At 34.8% G+C, this 20,827-nt stretch overlaps 1 protein-coding gene and 1 pseudogene across 1 annotated transcript in view; both read right to left on the bottom strand.

Moving 5' to 3' along the window:
• The window catches only part of LOC128777379 (uncharacterized), a 39,198-nt gene that overhangs the window by 14,002 nt on the left and 4,369 nt on the right, over positions 1 to 20,827 (bottom strand). Inside the window, exon 4 of the mRNA XM_053904189.1 lies at positions 14,862 to 14,972. Within this exon, the coding sequence (XP_053760164.1) occupies positions 14,891 to 14,972 (82 nt within the window). The 3' untranslated portion in view covers positions 14,862 to 14,890. The remainder of the gene's footprint in view (positions 1 to 14,861; positions 14,973 to 20,827) is intronic.
• LOC109251333 (SIN3-HDAC complex-associated factor-like) lies at positions 2,931 to 4,655 on the bottom strand (annotated as a pseudogene).

The following is a 20,827-nucleotide window of genomic DNA, read 5'->3' as shown; positions in this document are numbered from 1 at the left end:
TAAAAGTTAACTAGTTATAAGACTGGTCCTCTGCAAGATGGCCTGCCAAAAATGTGGCATCTGACAAAGCTCCACAGAAACAGGCTATGGCCAGAGCCTGATGTAATCAATACTGGTCGACCATAATGTTTCGGCCCCGCTGCCACCTCCAACCATTTCTCATGTCAGGGAAGGGGCTGATGTTAACCCAATTAATCATGTATACTGATATGGCCTACTAGCATGGCAAATCTTGCTAACTTGAAGCATCTTGTGTCTATAACCAAAGGTCTTAGATTTCAGCTGGGCTGGGACTTCTCATCAACCCTGAATGCCATGCTGTCAGGACAGTGCTGAAATCAAAGTTGTGCCGCATCATATTACTACTGTATTCTGGTCCTTGATCATGCCAAGGGAGGAGCTGGTGTTTCTCCAATTACTCACTAAAAGTTTCATAGTTCAGTGGTCAAGGTCTGTCCAATGGAATTTGTCACATGGCCCAAAGAGACTGCTGCTATGCTCTATTTCAGAGTGGAATAAGGCAATGGTGACTCACCACTGAGGTACTGACACCTATACCTCGAAGCTTTCCCTTGCAAATACTGCCCCAGCAGGTTTGATATGTATGCTGTTTGGCCACTTGCAATAGTTTGCAATGACACGTCACATTAGAGATTACAGAAGGAAAACCATATAATAATTGTATATTTACATGTGAGAAATTCAACATTCATTCGTAATTTTTACAACTAAAGTTAAATCTCAACCTAGCACCATTTATAAAAATTAATTCCAGAATGACTAAACACTAATGTAAAAAAGTGTAAAATAACATATATAATGTAGAAGTACCAATGTGTTTGCATGTATGACATAAAAGTCATAAAAGACTAATAAACTTGAACACACTGAGATTAAATCTTCTGTGGAACTAAAACTCAAAAAAATAAAATAAAACCATAAAAAAGTTGAAAGGCAAAAAAGAGACAAGGAAGAAATATTTTCAAAATATAGACATATGGACTGATTCAGAATGCATATTGTAAGGAGCGAATATACTTAGTAGAAGAGCTTTAGGAAAGCAGGAAAGCCTCAAGGTTACTTTTCTGTGTATACTCTTTTTTGAATTTTGTAAAATACTAAATTTATTAACTATCCTAGTACAAGCCTGTACTGAACAACTTAAAAAGTACAAAACAGATTTGTGATTTCTAATATATTAATTCAAAGTATATGACTACATATAGTACATCCTATGAGCAAAGAGAGGTAAAAGGGAAAAAAGAAGACTGGTTGCGTCTAGTAATAAATATAGTAATAGAGATAATCTATATTATGGTATATCCTAACCACCGGTACCAGCCAAAATGCACAAAATAAAATTCAGATATGACTCAGGAGAGATGATAACGGGTAAGACCTCATAATATATCTCAAAGGCTATGGGAGAATCCATTCAACTCACTATGTAGTTTGTGTCTAGGATGGGACGTACTGTGTAGGCTTGTCCAAAAGAAAGAAGAACAGAACTTTACTTTTAGATTAATAATTATAAAATTATAGGATACCCATAAAAGTGGCTCACTGCTACTGTTATTTAAACTATCCAATTTTTAAAATCCAATGTTAAGGAATGACACTGAGTCACATTTTTATAAGGTAGGCAAAATGTTCTTCCCTCATTATAAAAAGTGAACTGGTGGGTACCCCCTCCCCACCTGAACTTTTAGAAAAGCAGCAATGAGAACACTTTGGCTTGGGCTCAACTAAGAAAGGCTTTTAATGGTGATTTCAGAATTAAAGAGCTCCACATTCAGGATTCATTAATCACATAACATCTGATTGTATAGAAAGCCTGACTAAAATAAGACACCCAAAAAACCAATCCATTCAGCATTAATACACATGTATTTTCTCCTAGAAATTTTCCTTAATATTAAACAAGAAATCCTAATACATTACCACAAGTCAAATGCCCACCTACACAGGTAAATACAAAGGTCAACTGAACCCACAGCTAAAACTGAATTGTGCAGGTTTTTAGTGAAATCATTGGTCACATAATAAAAACAAAAGTCAACTGTTTACATATATGGTAAGCCTTCTAAGAAATGAAGCTCAAGAAGTGTTAGCCTTTGTTCTGTGCCATCTTGAAGATCCACATTTTATTTTTCAGAGAGCGTAACAGAGTGATAGAGTATATTAGCTACTATATGCAGTGTTTTGGTACTATTCATAAGTTTTCCCAAAGAGGTGATTTGGTTATGCATTAGAAGTCTCATATAAATGAAACACCTTATCAAATATTAACACAGAGGGAAGTGACACAAGATACAACATAGACAGTCAAGTTACCTCTTTGTATATTTAGGAATGATTTTCTCCTTCAAGGTGTTTACACTAGGAAGCATAGTGTGTCCTGATTAATATTTCAGTAGTAAAGATTTGAGTGATCAGAACCTTGGCAAAACCTTAATTCAAAATTGTTAACAAATACTTCCAGTGACAAGACTACGTGATTGAGTATTTATTATTATGAGGGAAAACAAGTACAGCCAGTCATCTTTGAAAAATGCCTCAACCACCGCTTCTCAATATAGAAGGCTACAATTACATGTGGTCTATCATACAATTAATCCTATCTCAGTCGTCTGAAATTCCCTTACTTTCGTTCATTAGAAGGGGATATAAAGACTTTATAGTGGCATTCAGGAGTCCTATGAAACAGTATCTTAAATATTATGAAAATATTTTTTTTCTATAGTACTGGCTTCAGAGTTTGTGGAAATGGAGAAAAGAACCAACTCAAATCATTCTAGAAATTGCCTTTAAGCATAATAATAAGTATCAAAGAGCTGGAAAGCCACTATTAAGGGCTGAATTGTATCTCCCCTTCCCCCCCGCCCCCAACAAATTTATATGTTGAAGACCTAAATCTCAGTGCTGCAGAATATAACTGTATTTGGAGACAGGGTATTTAAAGAGCTTAAGTAAATTAAAATTAGGGTGGGCCTAATCCAATCTGACTGGTGCTCTTATCAGAAGAGGAAATTTGGACAGGCACCTGCAGAGGAAAAACAATGTGAAAACACAGAGAGAAGGTGACCATCTACAAGCCAAGAAGAAAGGCCTGGAACAGATCCTTACCTCAAGGACTTCAGAAAGAACCACCCTGCTGACACCTAGATTTCAAACTTCCGGCCTCCAGAACAAGGAGAAAATAAATTTCTGCCATTTAAGCCACTCAGTCTGTAATACTTTGTTATGGCGGCCCCAGCAAATTCAATTTGGATTTTTTGTTCCCCATCTACATAAACCACTCCTCAGTGGAAATGGCAGAGGCTCTGGCACCCTGATCGTCCAGCTTCTCAGAAACCCTTCTTGTTGCTGCAGCAAGGCTTCAATAAATGGGTGGTAAGGACTTCCCCAAAGTGCCTTTTATAGAGTTAAACTCACAACATAGTTTATACCTTTTCCAACAAGTCAGATTAAAAAGGAAAAGGGAAGTGTGCTGTTAGAACCAGAAGCCATCTCTGTATCAGAGCCGTCATCTGACAGGTAAGTGCAACAGGGAGACTGAGGTGGCCAAATTACTTGAGGGGGTATGGTGGGTATCAGGACTGTGAGGCTGAAATTCTTCCTGCAGTTTACGCATCTGGTTGCTTCTTTATCCTGTTTCCGAGATACTTTCCACGTTCTTTGGCTTCGATATAGAGTTTAGACTGAGTCCTGCCCTTGTACCTACCACATGATTCTGTTTTTTTGTGTTTTTTTATCCTGCTGGCAACTTTTTCTATCTTTTCATAAGTAGTACTCGGCTATTTGCAAAAGTCTTCTGAAGTATCATGTAGCTGCGAACCGCAGCTCTGGAAGTCCTTTCGTTATTTACTGCAACTAAACTGAGAACTGCAGAACCTAGCTCTGCCAATCTAGCAGCCCTCTGTACTTCAGCACATCTTTGGCTTGTAAAAGCAAACGTTTTGTCTTCTAGAAATAGTTTTCTAAAGGCAGCTGTTCCATACTCAGTAACATTCCTGAGGTGCGGAGTATACACCAGGCCATCTTCCTCCCCCACATCCAGTCCCTCACTTAACTGCCTTACCTAGAAAGACCGTCTCCCGCAGTTCTCCAATAGATTGTTTGGTTTTGTTTTTAACAAAGAAGCGTCAAGCAGCAAAGCTTCAACAACCTAAGTAGGAGCAGTATGCAAGGTGATGGATGAGGTAAATGGGCATTACAAGGTGCTGAAGACTGCTTAACGTCTACATGCATTATATATACTTGAAGGGACATATAAGGTAGAGACAGAAGAGGTTAAAAATGTAGCTTCATCTTCCCCTCTTCAGTTCATATCTCTAAGAAAGCATTTTTATTTACTCCCAGGGACTTAGTTGGCTGATAGGTAAAAATGCAGACATGGAGGGGCTGAGAATGCTCTTTATAGAAGAAAAAATATGAAGATATTGTAAGACTAGATTTGGGAGAGTATAGGAGGCAGGAGGGAATTAAGTAAGAAAGTGAAAGGTCATTTTTTAAATGAGTTTTAAGGAAAAGAGGCAAGTAATTCCTGCATAGTTTGTTAACTTTGAAGAGGATAGATGGGTAAAGACAAATTTTACTTTACTTAGTTTCAAACGAAGGACTTCCTCCTCTTCAACTGCTTCAAGAAACTTCATAAAGACTTGATTTTCAATGCTTTTAAAAAGAGACTTTGTATTTTTTTAATGTGACACTGAGCTGGCCTTATTAGGATGGGAACAAGAAAGTCTTAGATTTGAAGTATATTTGAAGGACTACCAGATGGGATTTTGGACGGATGGTAAAATTGTCCAACTCCACGTCAGATTAAAAATCATTACCCTAAAACAAAGCCACAAATTAACTTTTACCATAACCATTCAGGGGGTTGGGCACCAAACTTTCACTAGTTAGGAATTACTTTAAGGCATAAAGAAAGTGAATTCTAGCTGGGAATTCAGGGCTCAAGATTAGATTATCTACAGATTAAAAACCAGATTTGGGCAGCATTTCATCATTTCACTAAAAAGACATTTTCTTAGAGTTACAGATTAAAAATTTATTTTAATCCAGCCTTCAAAGATATCAAATTGTTAGAGATGGTGTCTTTCCTGGTCCATAAGAAGAGGCCAGTGGTAGAAATACACTGATTCAGGGTTCATCTCTCTTTTTATTGGCTGTGATTGAAACCACTGGAGACTGGAATACTATGCTACAGTCATCCAGCTGACTTTGGGACCACTAGTAGAGGGTATTTACTACTATAAACTGGAAACATTAAGAAGGGACACCGCCAGGAATGGGAGAAAGGGCATTTGATTTACGGTTGGAATAAACCAAGTGCTCTAATAGTACTAGACTCCAGAGATTGAAAATATTGAAGATTAAGTAAGGATCTATAAAGTCTTGAATTTGGAGTTGGTAGTGAACTCAAAGTCACAAAGAACTACTTCTGTGGCAGTATTCAATCTATCTCTTTCTTCCACTCACCAAAAAAGCAACTCTACACTTCAGGGTGAAGATTTGCTGGCATTCTTAAGTCAAGTTAACATTCACATAATAAAGTAAAGGGAAAATAATCTACCTATATATTCAGACTTTGAGGTTCTTTTTAAAAATATCTATTTATTTATTTTGAGAAAGAGAGAGAGAGAGAGAGAGAGAGAGAGAGAGAGTTTGTGTGTGTGTGTGCATGCACAAGCAGGGGTAGAGGCAGAGGGAGAAAAGAGAGACTCTCAAGCAAGCTCTGTGCTATCAGCATAGAGCCCAATGTGGGGCTCCATCCCACAAACCATCAGATAATGACCTGAGGCAAAATCAAGAGTCAGATGCTCAACCAACTGAGCCCCCCAGGCACACCCAGACTTTGAGATTGTTTAAATGGGTCCTCCAGCAGGTATGAAAGAATTAAAATAAAGAACTAGAAATGACAAGATCAGATTAGTGTAGGAGACATTTATATATCATATAGGTAAGGATTACTAAACAGATTTACACTTTACTACTAATAAGGAACAAATCTTAAGAGAAGGCAGTGATGAGTGTCAGGAAGAAGCTTGGGCTAGAGGTGATTCAGTCTCCTAAAACATGACCCCTAACTAACCAATCCCTGAGCTTCCTTTTGACCTTCCTTTAGTGAACTTAGTGATCTTTTTTCCCCCCTCTCCTGTACCTGAGCAACTGAATGTTCTTAAATGTCATATGGAATGAATTCAGTTATTATTTTCATTCAGGACCAATCATAAGTATACGTGCACACATATACACATGTGCATGCAGGTCCATACAAAACTGATAGCTTGTTCCATAATCTAATAATCTCCCTTCCGGGTATATATCAAAAAGAAATAAAATTATCTCAAAGAAATATCTGCACTCCCATGCTCACTGTGGCATTGTTCGCATTATTCATACCCTCCCCACACTGGAATTTCATTCAGCCTTAAAAAAGAAGGAAATCTGTCATTTGTGACAACATGGATGAACCTGGAGGGCATCACGCTAAATGAAATAATTCAGGCACAGAAAAAAAAATACTGTATGATTATCACTTAATTTGAAAAAAAGTCAAAATCATAGAAGCAGAGAAAATGGTGGTTACCAGGGATGATGGGGAGGAGATGGCAATATTTGTGAAAGGGTACAAAGTTTCTGTTATATGAGTCAAGGTCTAGAGACCTAATTGATGGTACGCTGGTCATAGTTAATAATACTAGGTTGTATAGGTTGTATATTTGAAATTCACTAAAAGAAATCTTAAGTGTTCTTACCATACAAACACAAAAGCAACTATGTGAGGTGACGGATATCATAATTAGCTTGATTGTAGTAATCATTTCAACTATATATATATATATGTATATATATATATATATATATGTTAAAATACTATATCATACATCTTAAATATGTACAATTTTATAAAAATAAATTAATTCAAGACCAAGTAAATTATTTCGTTAGGATTTGGTTTTCCTTAGTCTCTCTAGTCTGCCTCCTTCTGCATTAGGTTTACTCTTAGGTTCCACATGAAAGACAGTGGCAGCAAAATTCAAGTCCAGTATAAAAGAGCAAATGTCTTCTCCAGAAATCCAGCAAAAATCTTACGGCACCACACTGGCTCTAAGTGAACATATGTCTATCCCAGTATCAATGACCGTAGCTGGTGAATATCACAACTTTCAGGCATAGGTCACATACCCACCTCTGGAGCATGGGGTAAAGAAAACTCCATCAAATATACATCAACGGGGGCACCTGGAGAGCCCATTTGGTTAAGTGTCCAACTCTCGGTTTCAGCTTAGGTCATGATCTTGCGGTTTTTGTGTGTTCAAGCTCTGCACTGGGCTCCACGCTGACAGTGCAGAGCCTGCTTAGGATTCTTTCTCTCTCCCTCTCTCTCTGCACCTCCCTTGTTTGTGCTCTCTCTCTAAATAAATAAATAAGCTAAAAAAAAAAAATACATCAATGGAGGAGGAGGGTTTTCCAGAGGCACACTGAGGTGTAAGACAAAAAATGTAGCTGTGCATGCAATATTTGAAAATATATATACCAGAGGCAAAAATTGGAAAAAGATGTAAAAATCTTACGGTGGTAAGATTATAAATTGTTTTCTGCTCTATTTTCCAAAGTTTTTATATTAGAAAATTTTAAATTGTATTGTTTTATATAACTATACGTCAATCCTCATTATTTGCAAATTCCATATTTGTAATTTTTCCCACTCACTATAAATTATTTATAACCTCAAATATCAATATTTGCTGCGCCTTCACAGGCAATTCTCTGCCTTCTTGTTTCAGAAGAGACATGGTCTAGTTAGTGCCACATTTTCCCAATTACTGCACTTTTGTTGGTGATTTTATTGTTTAAAATGTCCCCCACACATACAGCTAGCATTCTTAAGTTCAAGAAGGCTGTGATGTACCTTAAGGAGAAAATCTGTGCTAGATAAGCTTTGTTTAGGCAAGAGTTATAGTGCTGTTGGCCATGAGCTCAATGTTAATGAATCAACAGTATAGATTAAATAAGGTGTCTTTAAACAGAAACACACAGAAAACAAGCTTCTGTAGTGATGATTAATGAAGATGTGGTGACCAGAGGCTTGCAGGAATTTAATTCTGCATTTCCTCTAGGAGCAATGATTCAGAATTTGCTAATTCAGTGTTCACAATGATGTAATAATAAAACATAATGACCATGAATTAGAATAGACTGAAGTATATATGTGTTTTAAATAAATATAATAAAATTACATTTTCAATATTATGAGTTTTATAAATGAATACAGGAAATAAATTCAAAGGACTAATATAAATGTAAAAAGACAAAATTAAAAATATATAACAGTTATTTCTCAAAGATATTTTAGTAACATAACATAATCTATCCTTGAAATAAACATTCTAGAAAAATTTGATATTGATCTACATACATCAAAGTGGTGACTAGCTACAGAAAACTTTGAATAACATTAATTCATCAGATTTAATATTTTTCTTTGCATGTTGTTCATAATTATAGCTTATATATCAGATCTTCAATTAAAATCAATTATTGAAAATTCTGAAGAAATATTTTAATATGAAAACAAGTTTCCAAATAAACCATCAAAGTACAAATTTTCAATAAATTTCAACCTGCACTGTTTCTGCTAATTGAGTAGCCTTAAACACTTGTGTATCCAAAGTACTTGATTTAATTTATTTTGCTAAATTGTAACTTCTTGTTGCAAAAGTTAAATTGAAGAATGTTTCATGGATTTGTAAATTTTATAATTGCAAAGGTGAACAAGCAATGTACCAATAATGGCTACTTTTAGAGTTACCTTGGAAAATGAAGATCATTAGGGGTTAAATAATCTTACCAGGAATGTAATTATGATGCACATAAGAAATAATAAGCAACGGTCCTAGTTCAAGAACATTGCTTTCTATCCACAAAAACATACAGTCTTTTAGGGGAAAAATGGTATGTACTCTTCTGTAAATATATCAAAACGAACAGTACCTCAAATTTGGCATTAATTTGTTCCCTGATTCACTCATTCATTCATTTTTTTCAACAGGTATTTTAACCTCTCACATGCCACACAATAGTTCCAACTGCTGGGAAACAGCAGTGAATAAAAATAGACATAGTAAGCAGGAGTTAACATTCCAGTAAGAAGGGAAGTAGATAGTATATGCAAACAAAAAAATAAGATAATTTCAGATGTTGATAGATGCTAAAGGGAAAAAAGACAGGTTGGTATGATAGATGTATATGCTGAGGGAGATGAGGAGATGGTCAAGGAAGGTTTTACATGAAAAATGACATTTGAGCTGAAACTTGAAAACTGAAGACACCGCCCATAAAGAGCCATGACAAGAAGAAAATTTGGGCCTATGTGCAGGACAAATATGACGCCAGTATGACTATAAGTGCAGGAAGATTTCCGGTACAAATCTATCAATTAGAAAAAAGTCAGAAAACCCAATAGAAAAATAGCCAAAACACATAAACAGGTTCTTCACAAGAGTCAATCCATGTAACCAATAAATATGGCAAGGCCTCAAACTTGACAATCATAAAGGAAATACAAAGCAAAAGTACAATGAGAGGGGCACCTGGGTGGCTCAGTCAGTTAAACGTCTGACTCTTGGTTTCAGCTTGAGTCATGATCTCACGGTCCATAGGTTCGAGTCCTGTATCGGGTTCTGCCCTGAGTGTGCAGAGCCTGCTCAGGATTCTCTCTCTTTCTCTCTCTGTCCCTCCCCCAACTGAGTGCACGCACACGCTCTCTCTCTCTCTCTCTCAAAATAAATAAAATAAAACTTAAAAAAAAAAGTACAATGAGATACCACTATAAACTTATCAGCAAAGTCACTGTTAAAAGGACCAACGATGCCAAATGTTAGCAAGGATATAAACAAACTTGAACTCTCATACACAGCTGGTTGCATTGCCAACTGGTATGTCCACTGGCAACTTGCTTTTTACTATCTAGTAAATTTGAACATATGTACTTCTAGGTATTTATATGACACAAATATCTATAGCTAACACACACACACACATATATATCTCAATAGATATGTTCAAGAGTATTTGTAGCCAAAAACAATAAACAACTAAAATATCTATAGGGGCGCCAGGGTGGCTCAGTTGGTTAAGTGTCCCACCTTGGTTCAGGTCACGATCTCAGTCTGTGGATTCAAGCCTGGCATCAGGCTCTGTGCTGACAGCTCAGAGCCTAGAGCCTGCTTTGGATTCTCCCTCTCTCTCTTCCCCCTGTCCCCCCGCCCCCCTGCTCACACTCTGTCTCTCTCAAAAATAAACATTAAAAATTTTTTAAATATCTTATAAAGTGTAGAAGAGAAAAATGAAATACAGTAAATTCACATTGTAGAATAGCGTATAGCAATAAAAATGAACAAACTCCTGCTACACAAACCTGAGTGAATACCAAAAGAAGCCAGATAAAAAGATACATGTTACATGATTCCATTTAAATAAAGTTTTAAAACAAGCAGAACTAATTTGCAGTGTTAAAAGTTAAGATAGTAGTCAGCTTTGGATCAAAGGGATCTAGTGACTAAGAGTAGCCATTTGGTAGCTTCTTGGGGGCAAGCAATGTTCTTCAAGGGTCCTAACAACTGTGATAGATAATGAATGAGAGGAAGAGATTTCATCATTACCCAGAATATGGTTACTCAGGTGTACTTACTTTGTGAGCTATAATTTTCACACTTTTTTGTATATATGGAACAATTCAACAAAGTATGTATTTTAAAAATACATCATATTACAGTATAAATGATTTGAGGATAGAAATAATGTTTTAGTCTTGTGTAGAAATATGGCTCTAAGAAAAGTAGACTGATTGCATATGTTTTAGAGGTGAACCAGGTAGAACTCACGGATATATTTTGTGTAGGGAATAAGGGAAAGGTAGTGATCAAGACTGACTACTAAGTTTTCAGCCTAAGTAACGGAATCAAAGTTGGTGACCCTCATGTTTCCAGAAAGACAGAACACATGACTGTGTTAGATGTTGCTTAGGATTTCAGTAAGAAGAACAGAGATATATACATTGGATTTAAACATGGAAGTCATCGATGATCTATAAACATTAGGTTAGTGGTAGAGATGAAATCCTCATTGGAGCATGCTAAACTGTAATTATGAAGTGAGAAAGTGGAGAAAACAATTTTAGCCAACTTTAAGTAGGTTTCTGTTTTATTTTTAATATTTATTTATTTATTTTGAGAGAGAAACAGAAAGAAGCACAACACAGTCTCTGGCTGTCAGCACAGAGCCCGACGTCTCAATCTCACGAACCATGAGATCATAACCTGACCCAAAACCAAGAGTCAGACTCTTAATCGACTGAGACACCCAGGTGCCCCTGTTCTTGTATTTTGGTCTTTTTTTTTTTTTCCTTTCTGTGAATCAGGAGAACAGAAATGCAAAGAAAGAAAAGAGCAAGCTGGGAAGCGTTGTGAGATCAGAGCAAGTTATGACATATATATTATACAAATGGTTGAGAAAAGAGAGTCTGGTATAAAAATATAAGCTTGACTTATTTAATAATTTTGGTAGATTAGGCCTCATCTACAATGATTCACCTTTCCCCACCACCCCAAAACCAGAAGCCACTTTTTAAGAAAGCTCTTGACACATTACTTGTACAACAAAGAGTTAATTTTTCTATTAAGTTTTGCTACATGTAGGGGAGGAAGTTCCCATTTTTTCTCTTCATTTCTTTAGCTTTAACAGCTTTACTGAGATATTACTCACATACCAAAAAATTCACCCATTTAAAATGTACAATCATTTCTTCTTATGTCCTGGGTTCCTTAATGATGCTCAAGTGTTATCTGGTACTAATAACATTCAGCATAAACTAAAAAATGTTTTGGAAACAAAACAGAGATACTTTCCTTCTAAACCTTTATTTCAACGATCAATTTTAATGTAAAACGCATTTATTGTAGAAAACAAGAATTCAGAAAAAAAAAACAGAAGAAAAACCATTTCCAATTGATAAATGCATGGTAACATTCTGAGAAGTAAAATTTTTTGCTCTTAACTTTAGGAATCTTACTGTCATTCTATATCTGTGTGTTCTTCTGGATACGTGAGAAAACCCCTACATGTTTAAGCTATTTATCTGTCCAACTACTTGAGGCCAAGAACATTCTTACCAAATACAGGCTTGATCCCTGATTTCTTGCCCAGGAGCTGCTGATTCTTAGAGGAAATTATGTACTCATGTCTACTGGTACCACTCTAAATGAAAAGATTCCAGCTCAGAGGAGCCGTTAGCACACCTTCAAGGCTACCCTTTTTACGTATTCTTTCTCTTTCCTCCTGTATCCTCACTGTGATTATTCTAAACCTTCATAAATCTCACATCATCTTCCTCATTCTCGAAAAATAAACTTGCCTCCTACTTTACAAGGAAATCTCCATTACTTCTCAATACCTAAAATCTTATCTAAAACTCCTTACTTATTTGCTACAGTTTTAGATCCTGATTCTATTGTTGTTTGCTTTTGGTTCTGACACTTCTTGAGGGTTTGCCAAAGCCAGACTTAATGCTTAGGGAAAGACAAAAATCCCTCTCCTCAAGTAATGTTAAGTATCAAGTATTATAAGACAAACACAGGATGCTATGGAAGCAGATGTGGCACACTAACACTTTCAGGTACAGGGTGTCAGGCCACTTAAGAGAGGTGATACCTAAACCAATCCGAAAAACGGTAAGTAGGGGTCAATGCTCTTTCCATGTGCCCCTAGCAGTCTTACTTCCTTTACATACCACTTAACACACTGTATTATAATTTATTTGATAAAGTCCTCTACAAGCAAGTGAAAATCCACTTAGGGCAAGGTTCCTATCTATCTTGTTAACCACTGTATCCTGGCATCTAAAAAAGTTCCTGCCAAAGAAAAGCACTGAATATTTGTATTATAAAATATTGGAAATGACAGTAACTTCAGAGTTAGAGTGCCCCGCCAGTGTTGATACTCAAAATATTTAAAAACCAGGATGGCTGTATCACCTGGATATCTTCTGTAGCTCTAGATTTAAATTCTGGCTGCATTTCTTGACATTTTTAAATTAAGGCAAGTCAGTTAAATGATCTGAACATCACTTTATCATCTGTATGTGTTGAGGATAATAATGCTTAAGTCATAGGATGGTTTTAATGACAAAATGAAACAGCATATAAAAAAACCCATTTCAGTGCCTGGTACACTAAAAACAATATAATAAATGTTTGATTTCCTTTCTACACTGCTTTTAAGCGAGTTAAATTTGTAGTTAGATAAGAAAATTAAAATATACAGAAACCAATGCAAAATGAGTATACTTATTTCATCTTTCCTTAATGATTTTTCTCAAGTGCTCAATTTAACAAATAATTATTTAGTTTGCCTCTAAACTCTAAAATGCATTTATCCTTAATTTTCTCTGTGATGTAAATTTAACATTCACTGTTCACTCATTTACCTAATTAATAAAGTTGTGCCTATATGTCAACCTTAGATTATACTTAATGACTCAACAGAAACTTATTAAGAGCCTATTATCTGTTCAAATTTGTAATTTAGCTTTACTGCTCATGAACTAGTTTATGCAGATACTTCTGGATAGATTCTAGCTTAATAAATGCTCCTAGATGGGGCGCCTGAGTGGCTCAGTTGGTTAAGTGACCAAATCTTGATTTTGGCTTGGGTCATGATCTCATGGTTCATGAGACCAAGCCCCAAGTAAGGCTCTGTGCTGACAGTGTGGAGCCTGCTTGGGATGCTATCCCTCTGCCCCTCCCCAACTCATGTGTGTGTGGTGTGTGTGTGGTGTGTGTGTGCATGTGTGTTCTGTCTCAAAATAAATACACTTTTAAAAAAATGCTCCAAGATGCTCAATAGATATTTTCTTTACTTTTTCTTTCATTTTAATAGTGAAGATAACTGATGAATTTCATCTCAAATCAGAAATCAAAGTTGAATGGAAAGAAACAGCTTATTGGTATAATCAAAAATTGGTATCATTTGCAGCAACTATGGTCTTCAGCTTTAAAATTTTTAAGGGAATAGTTCACAAATAGTAGAAATCTGATAAACTGTTCTAAATGCTAATTTCAAATGTTAGTAATCAATCTGTATGCTTCAGATCTATATTGGTTACAAATACCGCAGTTTATTCAGTATATGGAGACTTAAAAATAAAACAACAGACCCAACAAGGATAATTAAAATTAAGTTCTTCAGACAATCTGTCAAATACAATAGTGTTATAAATGGATTAGAATTATATCAGTAGATTGAACAAAGAGAGCATGAATTTCAGATTGGGAGTTATTTCTCCCTACATGTGCCCATTCTCAACTGACTTTTATCTAATCTATTTGCCATGGAAGTCACATAGTTGATTTGCTTAAAGGTAAAATTGTGTTCCACTAATGTTGTGGAATAACGATCTTCAATTAAGTTCACCATTTCCTTTAAATCACAAGACACAAGAATAGAATCTCAAGATAGTCTAATTAGAGAATTTCAACTTGTCATTCGAAATGATTTATACACTGTCATTGATGTTTCTCATTTTAGAAATAAGTGTCATAATTCTAATAAAGAGTGATGACTTTCTTATCTTGGGTGCTAGTGAGTAACTACATAATTATTGTTTCAAGAATCACTACACAAATATTGAGAAAATGAATCACCAAAGAGTTTTAAAATGAGAATGTGAAAATGGAAGTAATTTTAAATTACATAATGTAAAACTGAGAGCATGCTTCTTCAACATATCACACCAAAATCTGCAAAGTAAACATGACACACTAGGAATAGGAATAAGTTGGAATTCTTACCCTGGAAGGGAACAAACTAAAGGTTTTTCTCAGTTTGTCCAATTCTCAATTTCTTTAGAGTGGGTGGGTCTTTTCTTCTTTTGGCCTCGGAGAAAACTTTGGGCCACCTTTCTGCACGATGAAATGGAGAAGACAAGGAGGCACATTAGTTTCATAAAAGACTTACAAAATTCCCATATTCATCCTCCACCTTACATTTAGGGCCCTCATAGCCTCGCCATTATCTTTCTGGGAAGATTAATTCCCATTTCCACTGTGGACTCTTCTCCAATATATTCTGTGCTGAAGCTTCTTGGTGTCCATTCCTTTGGTAACATGTTCATACCTCATTTCTTTCAGAATATTTGTTGAAATCTTTTATCCATTGATGACTCCCCAACCCTTTCTTTTTCTGTTATGTGTATATTCTTATGTTTTTTATTGTAATCTTAATGGAAGGAAAAGACATAAATAAATCAGCCTGTAATCCTGAACAGAACTTGGAAATTTGCTTTCTTACCAATACATTATGAACATTTCCCATCTCATTTACTGCCTACATTATTTAAGCATAGGCGTGATTTTAGTTTTGAAGCCAAAGTTACATTTTTTACTCCTCAATTATGTATTTACACAGTTCTAATGAAATTCAAAGTAAATATCACAGTATTTTTCCAATATTGGAATCACTAGATGATTTTTTTGTGTTTTGTTAGTGATTTAGAGACCTTCACTATCTATTTTTTCTTTTGTTGCCCGTGCTTTTGTGGTCATATAAAAAACTCATTGCCAAATCCAATGCCATGAAGGTTTCTCCTGTTTTTCTCTAAGACTGTATAGTGTTAGCTCTTACATTTAAGTTTTTGATCCATTTTTACTTAATTTTTGCATATGCTGTGAGGTAAGGGTCCAACTTCATTGTTTTCAACACCAATGGCTGAAAAAACTGCCATTTCCACATTGAATGGTCTTGACATCTTTCTTGAAAATCATCTGACCATTTATATGAGGGTTTTGGGGGGCTCTCTATTCTATTGATTTATATGTATGTCTTTAGGTCAGTGATAGACTGTTTTGATTCTGTAGCTCTGTAACATGTTTTGAAACCAGCAATGTGAAACCTCTAGTTTGTTACACTTTCTCAAGATTGATTTGGCTATTCAGGGATTCCCTTGAATCCCTTGGATTCCATATTAATTTTAAGATGAATATTTTCCATTTGCTTGATAATAGTCATCCTAGTGGGTATGACAGTAATAATTTTAATTCCAATCATTTATTTCCTTAATATATATTTTTTTCCATTCTATCAGTTAGTGAAGGAGTTAAGTTAAAAATCTGCCAGTATTGTGTGTTTATCTCTTAGTTCTGTCTAGCTATGCTTCATATATTGTGAAGGTGTTTTATTAGATACACACAAACCATTTATCTTCTGGTGGAAATACTTTTTTTTTTCCTGAAAGTCTGCTTTGTCTCACATTAATATATCAAGCTACTTTCTACTTTAGCTTAGCTTACTCATGATCAATATTTTTTCATCCTTTGTTATTTTCCACAGATCACTTATAATCAGCATTTTTCTTAATCCAATATGACAGTCTTTGTTCTGAGTACTCTACATACATTTAATATAATACTGATATATTTGGTTTTAAATATATCATCCTTCAGTGTGTAAAGCAGTAAAATGAATATCTCCTAAGTCTATTTTTCCTAAATCTTTTCATTAAAATATCACTAGAAGAAGTAATCAAAATTATTAACATTATGTATTATCAATATTTAAAATTTTTATTATTTTCTCAGCAAAAAATTTGAGACTGATATAATTTAGGTCATGTGGGGAAAAAGCATACTTTCTCTAACTCTTAACTAAAGGACCATTTCATAAACATAGTATGTATGTACATATGTGTGTGTGTGCATATATATATATATAGCATATACACATATACACACAGACACAAAAACATATCTGCCTTGATATTTTATAGTTGGTCATTTCTTTATTGCTCTACATTTCTCTTCTGAAAAAAATGACTAAACCTGCCTCACAGTTTTGTAAAGATGAAAGATGGGGCGCCTGGGTGGATCCATCGGTTAAGCGTCCAACTTTAGCTCAGGTCATGATCTCACAGCTTGTGAGTTTGAGCTCCAAGTCGGGCTCTGTGCTGACAGCTCAGAGCCTGAAGCCTGATTCGGATTCTAGGTCTCCCTCTCTCTCTCTGCCCCTCCCCCACTCATGCTCTCTCTGTCTCTTTCAAAAATAAAACATTACAATAATTTTTTTAAAAGATGCAAGATAATTATGATCTTATAAAGATTCTTGCTGACTTTTAGAAACGATGGATTATGGAATATTCTGCTAATTCACTTAATATCAAGATGCAAAGATTTTTTTTCCCTAGGCTTCTTCCTCTTTTCCTCAATCCAGGACATTATTTTCACCCTAAATCAAAGATATCCGTATGCATATTTTTTAAAGTAAGTTTGCTCTATCTGGAAAGCTGTAGTTGTCTTCTGCCTAGCTGCATAGACAAAAAAAACTTTTTTATTCTCTTAAGACTCTTTAGACTATGTTTGATAACTTAAAAAAATATATTGACCAAAATATTAAATATTCCAACTTAGTGAATGATATATTCAATGTCAAGAAACAATTACATTTTTCATGAATATAAATGTTATTGGTAATTTCAATCGTATTTCTGTTGCTAATAAATTCCCAAGTTAAAACACAAGATTTGGTGTAAATGTAGTCATTTCATTTCCATTTTCACCTAAACAGTATTAAAAATCAAAATTGAAAAATAGTAAAAGGATCATCTGGCTTCTAAAACTCTTCATTTTGAGCAATCACCTCAGTCACTAAGCTCAACATATCAATGATTTTCTCAACATATTTTCTCAATAAGTTATTTCCAGGTAGTTCTAGTACTGCCTTATCTCTGATCCTTAAACTTCTATATTAGCTAACAAAGGTATTTGAAACATATCAGTTCATTTGAGATAATAAATACATCAAACTGTCTTGTCAGAGAAAAAAACAACCAAAAACTTCTTTAAGTTGAAAATTTGGATTATTCCAGAAAAAGTACTGGTAGGATGGGATAAGGCAAGAACTTTTCTTATCATGCCTGGAAATAATGTATGGCAATGCAATTCATTATAATTTAGAAGAATAATTAAGAATTTTGATATTAGTTTAGGATGATCTTTGGAGAAAAAAGTTTTTTTTTAATTTTTTTTTTTATTTCAGGCACAAAGGGCTTTGATTACTACTAAGGAACACTCGGTATCAAAATAATATCTTTCTGTCACATACTCTAAAAAAAATTACGATGCAATAATATAAAAAAAATTGTGACTCACTATGATGATATCCATTATCTGGACATACAGGATCCTCTTCTAAATGTGATTTCATTTTAAGACAAAATAATGTAAGAAGAGTCATAATTCTCAAACTGATGGAGAATCTTTCCAGGGTTCCCCAAGTAAGTGAGAATTTTTAAATTAAGAAAATATATCAATGATAAAATAAAAATGTATATATATAAGATCACAGCCAGGTCAACTCAATGAAAACTGTATATAAATGAACAAAGATACCAAATTTCATTGCCTGAGTTGGCAATGTTTATAAGAGCTGGTGGAAAAACAGGCTGGGCTAGTTTTAGAATGGCTTTTTAAAACATGCTAAGGAGTCATTTCAGGAGTTTGAGAGGAGAACTGTAATGGCAACATTTACATTTTTAAAAGATCATTTTAGATATCAATATAAAGAATAAGTTGGAAGCCGAAAGACAAAAACTAATTAGAAAAAACTATTATAATAGTTATATTAGTATAACTATTATAGTCATACTATATAGCATATTATATACTATAGTATAATACATACAGTATATTATATAACATGTACAATATAATACATAATAGTTATATATTATATAGAACAAATTATGTTATAAATTATATATTATACATAAACTATGTAATATATATAGTACACATTATATATATTATATAACAGTTCTATTATAATAGAAAACTGTAGCACAGCAAGGATTATGAATTAGGATTTGAAAGATAGCTAAGAAGTAGGATCCATAAAACCAGGTGAACAGATTGGCTATGGGATGAGAGGGAGGAGTTTTTTAAAACCAGAGGGGATTATTATAAAATGACTGTAGAGGGGCGCCCAGGTGGCTCACTTGGCTGAGTGTCCAACTCTTGATTTTGGCTCAGGTCATAATTGCCTGATTCGTGGGATAGAGCTCAGCGTCAGGCTCCAAGTGCAGAGCCTGCTTGGAATCCTCTCTCTCTGCCCCTTCTCTGTGTGTTCATGTGCTCTCTTGCTCTCTCTCTCCCTCTCAAAATAAATAAATAAACTTAAAAAAATATAGGGGCGCCTGGGTGGCTCAGTCAGTTGAGTGTCTGACTCTTGATTTCTGCTCAGGTCATGATCCCAGGATTGTGGGATTGAGCTCCACATCGAGCTCTGCACTGAGTGTGGATCCTGCTTGAGATTCTCTCTTTCTCCCTCGGCCCCTCCCCTGTTCACACTCTCTTTCTAAAATAAAAATTTCAAAAATAGAAAAAAAGTTAAAGACTGTAGAGAAAATGATTAATATTAGTGAATTAAAATCACATCTTTTTTTGTACTTTTAAGAATCAACTATACATAGGCAATTTAAAAATCTACACTAGGAAATTATGTCTTTAACTTTGCAACTACTATAAATTCAACAATTTTACTATATAATCTGAGTTGTGCAATGAATTTGGAAAATTTCCCTCTCCTTTGCTATATAATCTTTTTAAACAATCTACCTTAATTTCTTTCTCCAGATCCTACAGAAGCTTAAAGTCATTCTTTCATTGTTGTTTATTTGGTAGCTTTATAAAATGTCTTTTCTCTGACAAACTGACTTTGTCTTCTTGGTTTTTACAGTGCAGATGTCAAAGTCTCAGAATTATTTCTTCTCTTCTCATTCTAAATAGGAAAAAAAGTTTTCATAGGCACATATAGAAACTGTCACAAAAAATTAATGGGACGGAATTGCTGGTCTTAATACACATGACTGATAGCCCTGTGATAGCTTTTACGTCCTTATACATCTAAATAGTCATTTTGGGGGTGCCTGGGTGGCTCAGGAGGTTAAGCGTCTCACTCTTGATCTCATCTCAGGTCTTGATCTCAGGGTCATGAATTCAAGCCTTGCGTTGGGCTCTGTGCTAGGAAAAGGCATTTTGCCTGTTTGATCTCAGTATCTAAAACAATGTCTGGCACATGGTAGGTGCTAAATAAACATTTGTTAATTACGGAATTAATGAATTCATATCTCAAATAGCAAGAGTATTAACTGTCAAGCCTCAGAGGAGAGTTGCTCTTACTTCATTTAATAAGAGTATAGGATTCCCTCTATTGGATGTTTTTCCTTTCTCTGCACAATCCTACCACATTCTGGATTCTCTGTTGATGTCCTCATATTTATTCTCCCTACTTTAGGGCTGTTCAGGTTTATCAAATTTTTCTTCACCTACATGTTTCCAAAAGAAAATCACTGCACTTAGTTACTGTGCATATAATTATGACACTCACATTTTTATTTTTTTAAAAAACGAAAGCTCTGTCAGAAGCTAACTCCGATTGAATACAAAGCATTTCAAGTCAAAAAATTATGAAGCACAGATTGTATGTCCAGAGCAAGGTTAGCTGCTAGAGACAGTAGTATCTCTTTTATAAATGGAATGTAAATGGCATAGTAATCTGAAATCCACTAACATTCATCCCATTGAAAAGGACACGAACAAGCTCTCCTTTCACAGATGGGAACTTGATCATCATTCTTTCTCTCCTTGAATTCATATTTTTATTTCACTTCTCCCACATAACTTTATCCTAACATTTTAGTGTTTGAAAATATTTTAAACTGACCATCCTATTACATTTTCCTGTAACAACAGCAAAAAAATATATA

Source organism: Panthera pardus, unplaced genomic scaffold (assembly GCF_024362965.1).
Source record: "Panthera pardus isolate Hobbes unplaced genomic scaffold, ASM2436296v1 HiC_scaffold_16, whole genome shotgun sequence".
NCBI classification, from domain to species: Eukaryota; Metazoa; Chordata; class Mammalia; order Carnivora; family Felidae; genus Panthera; species Panthera pardus.
This window is presented reverse-complemented; position numbering and strand designations above follow the sequence as displayed.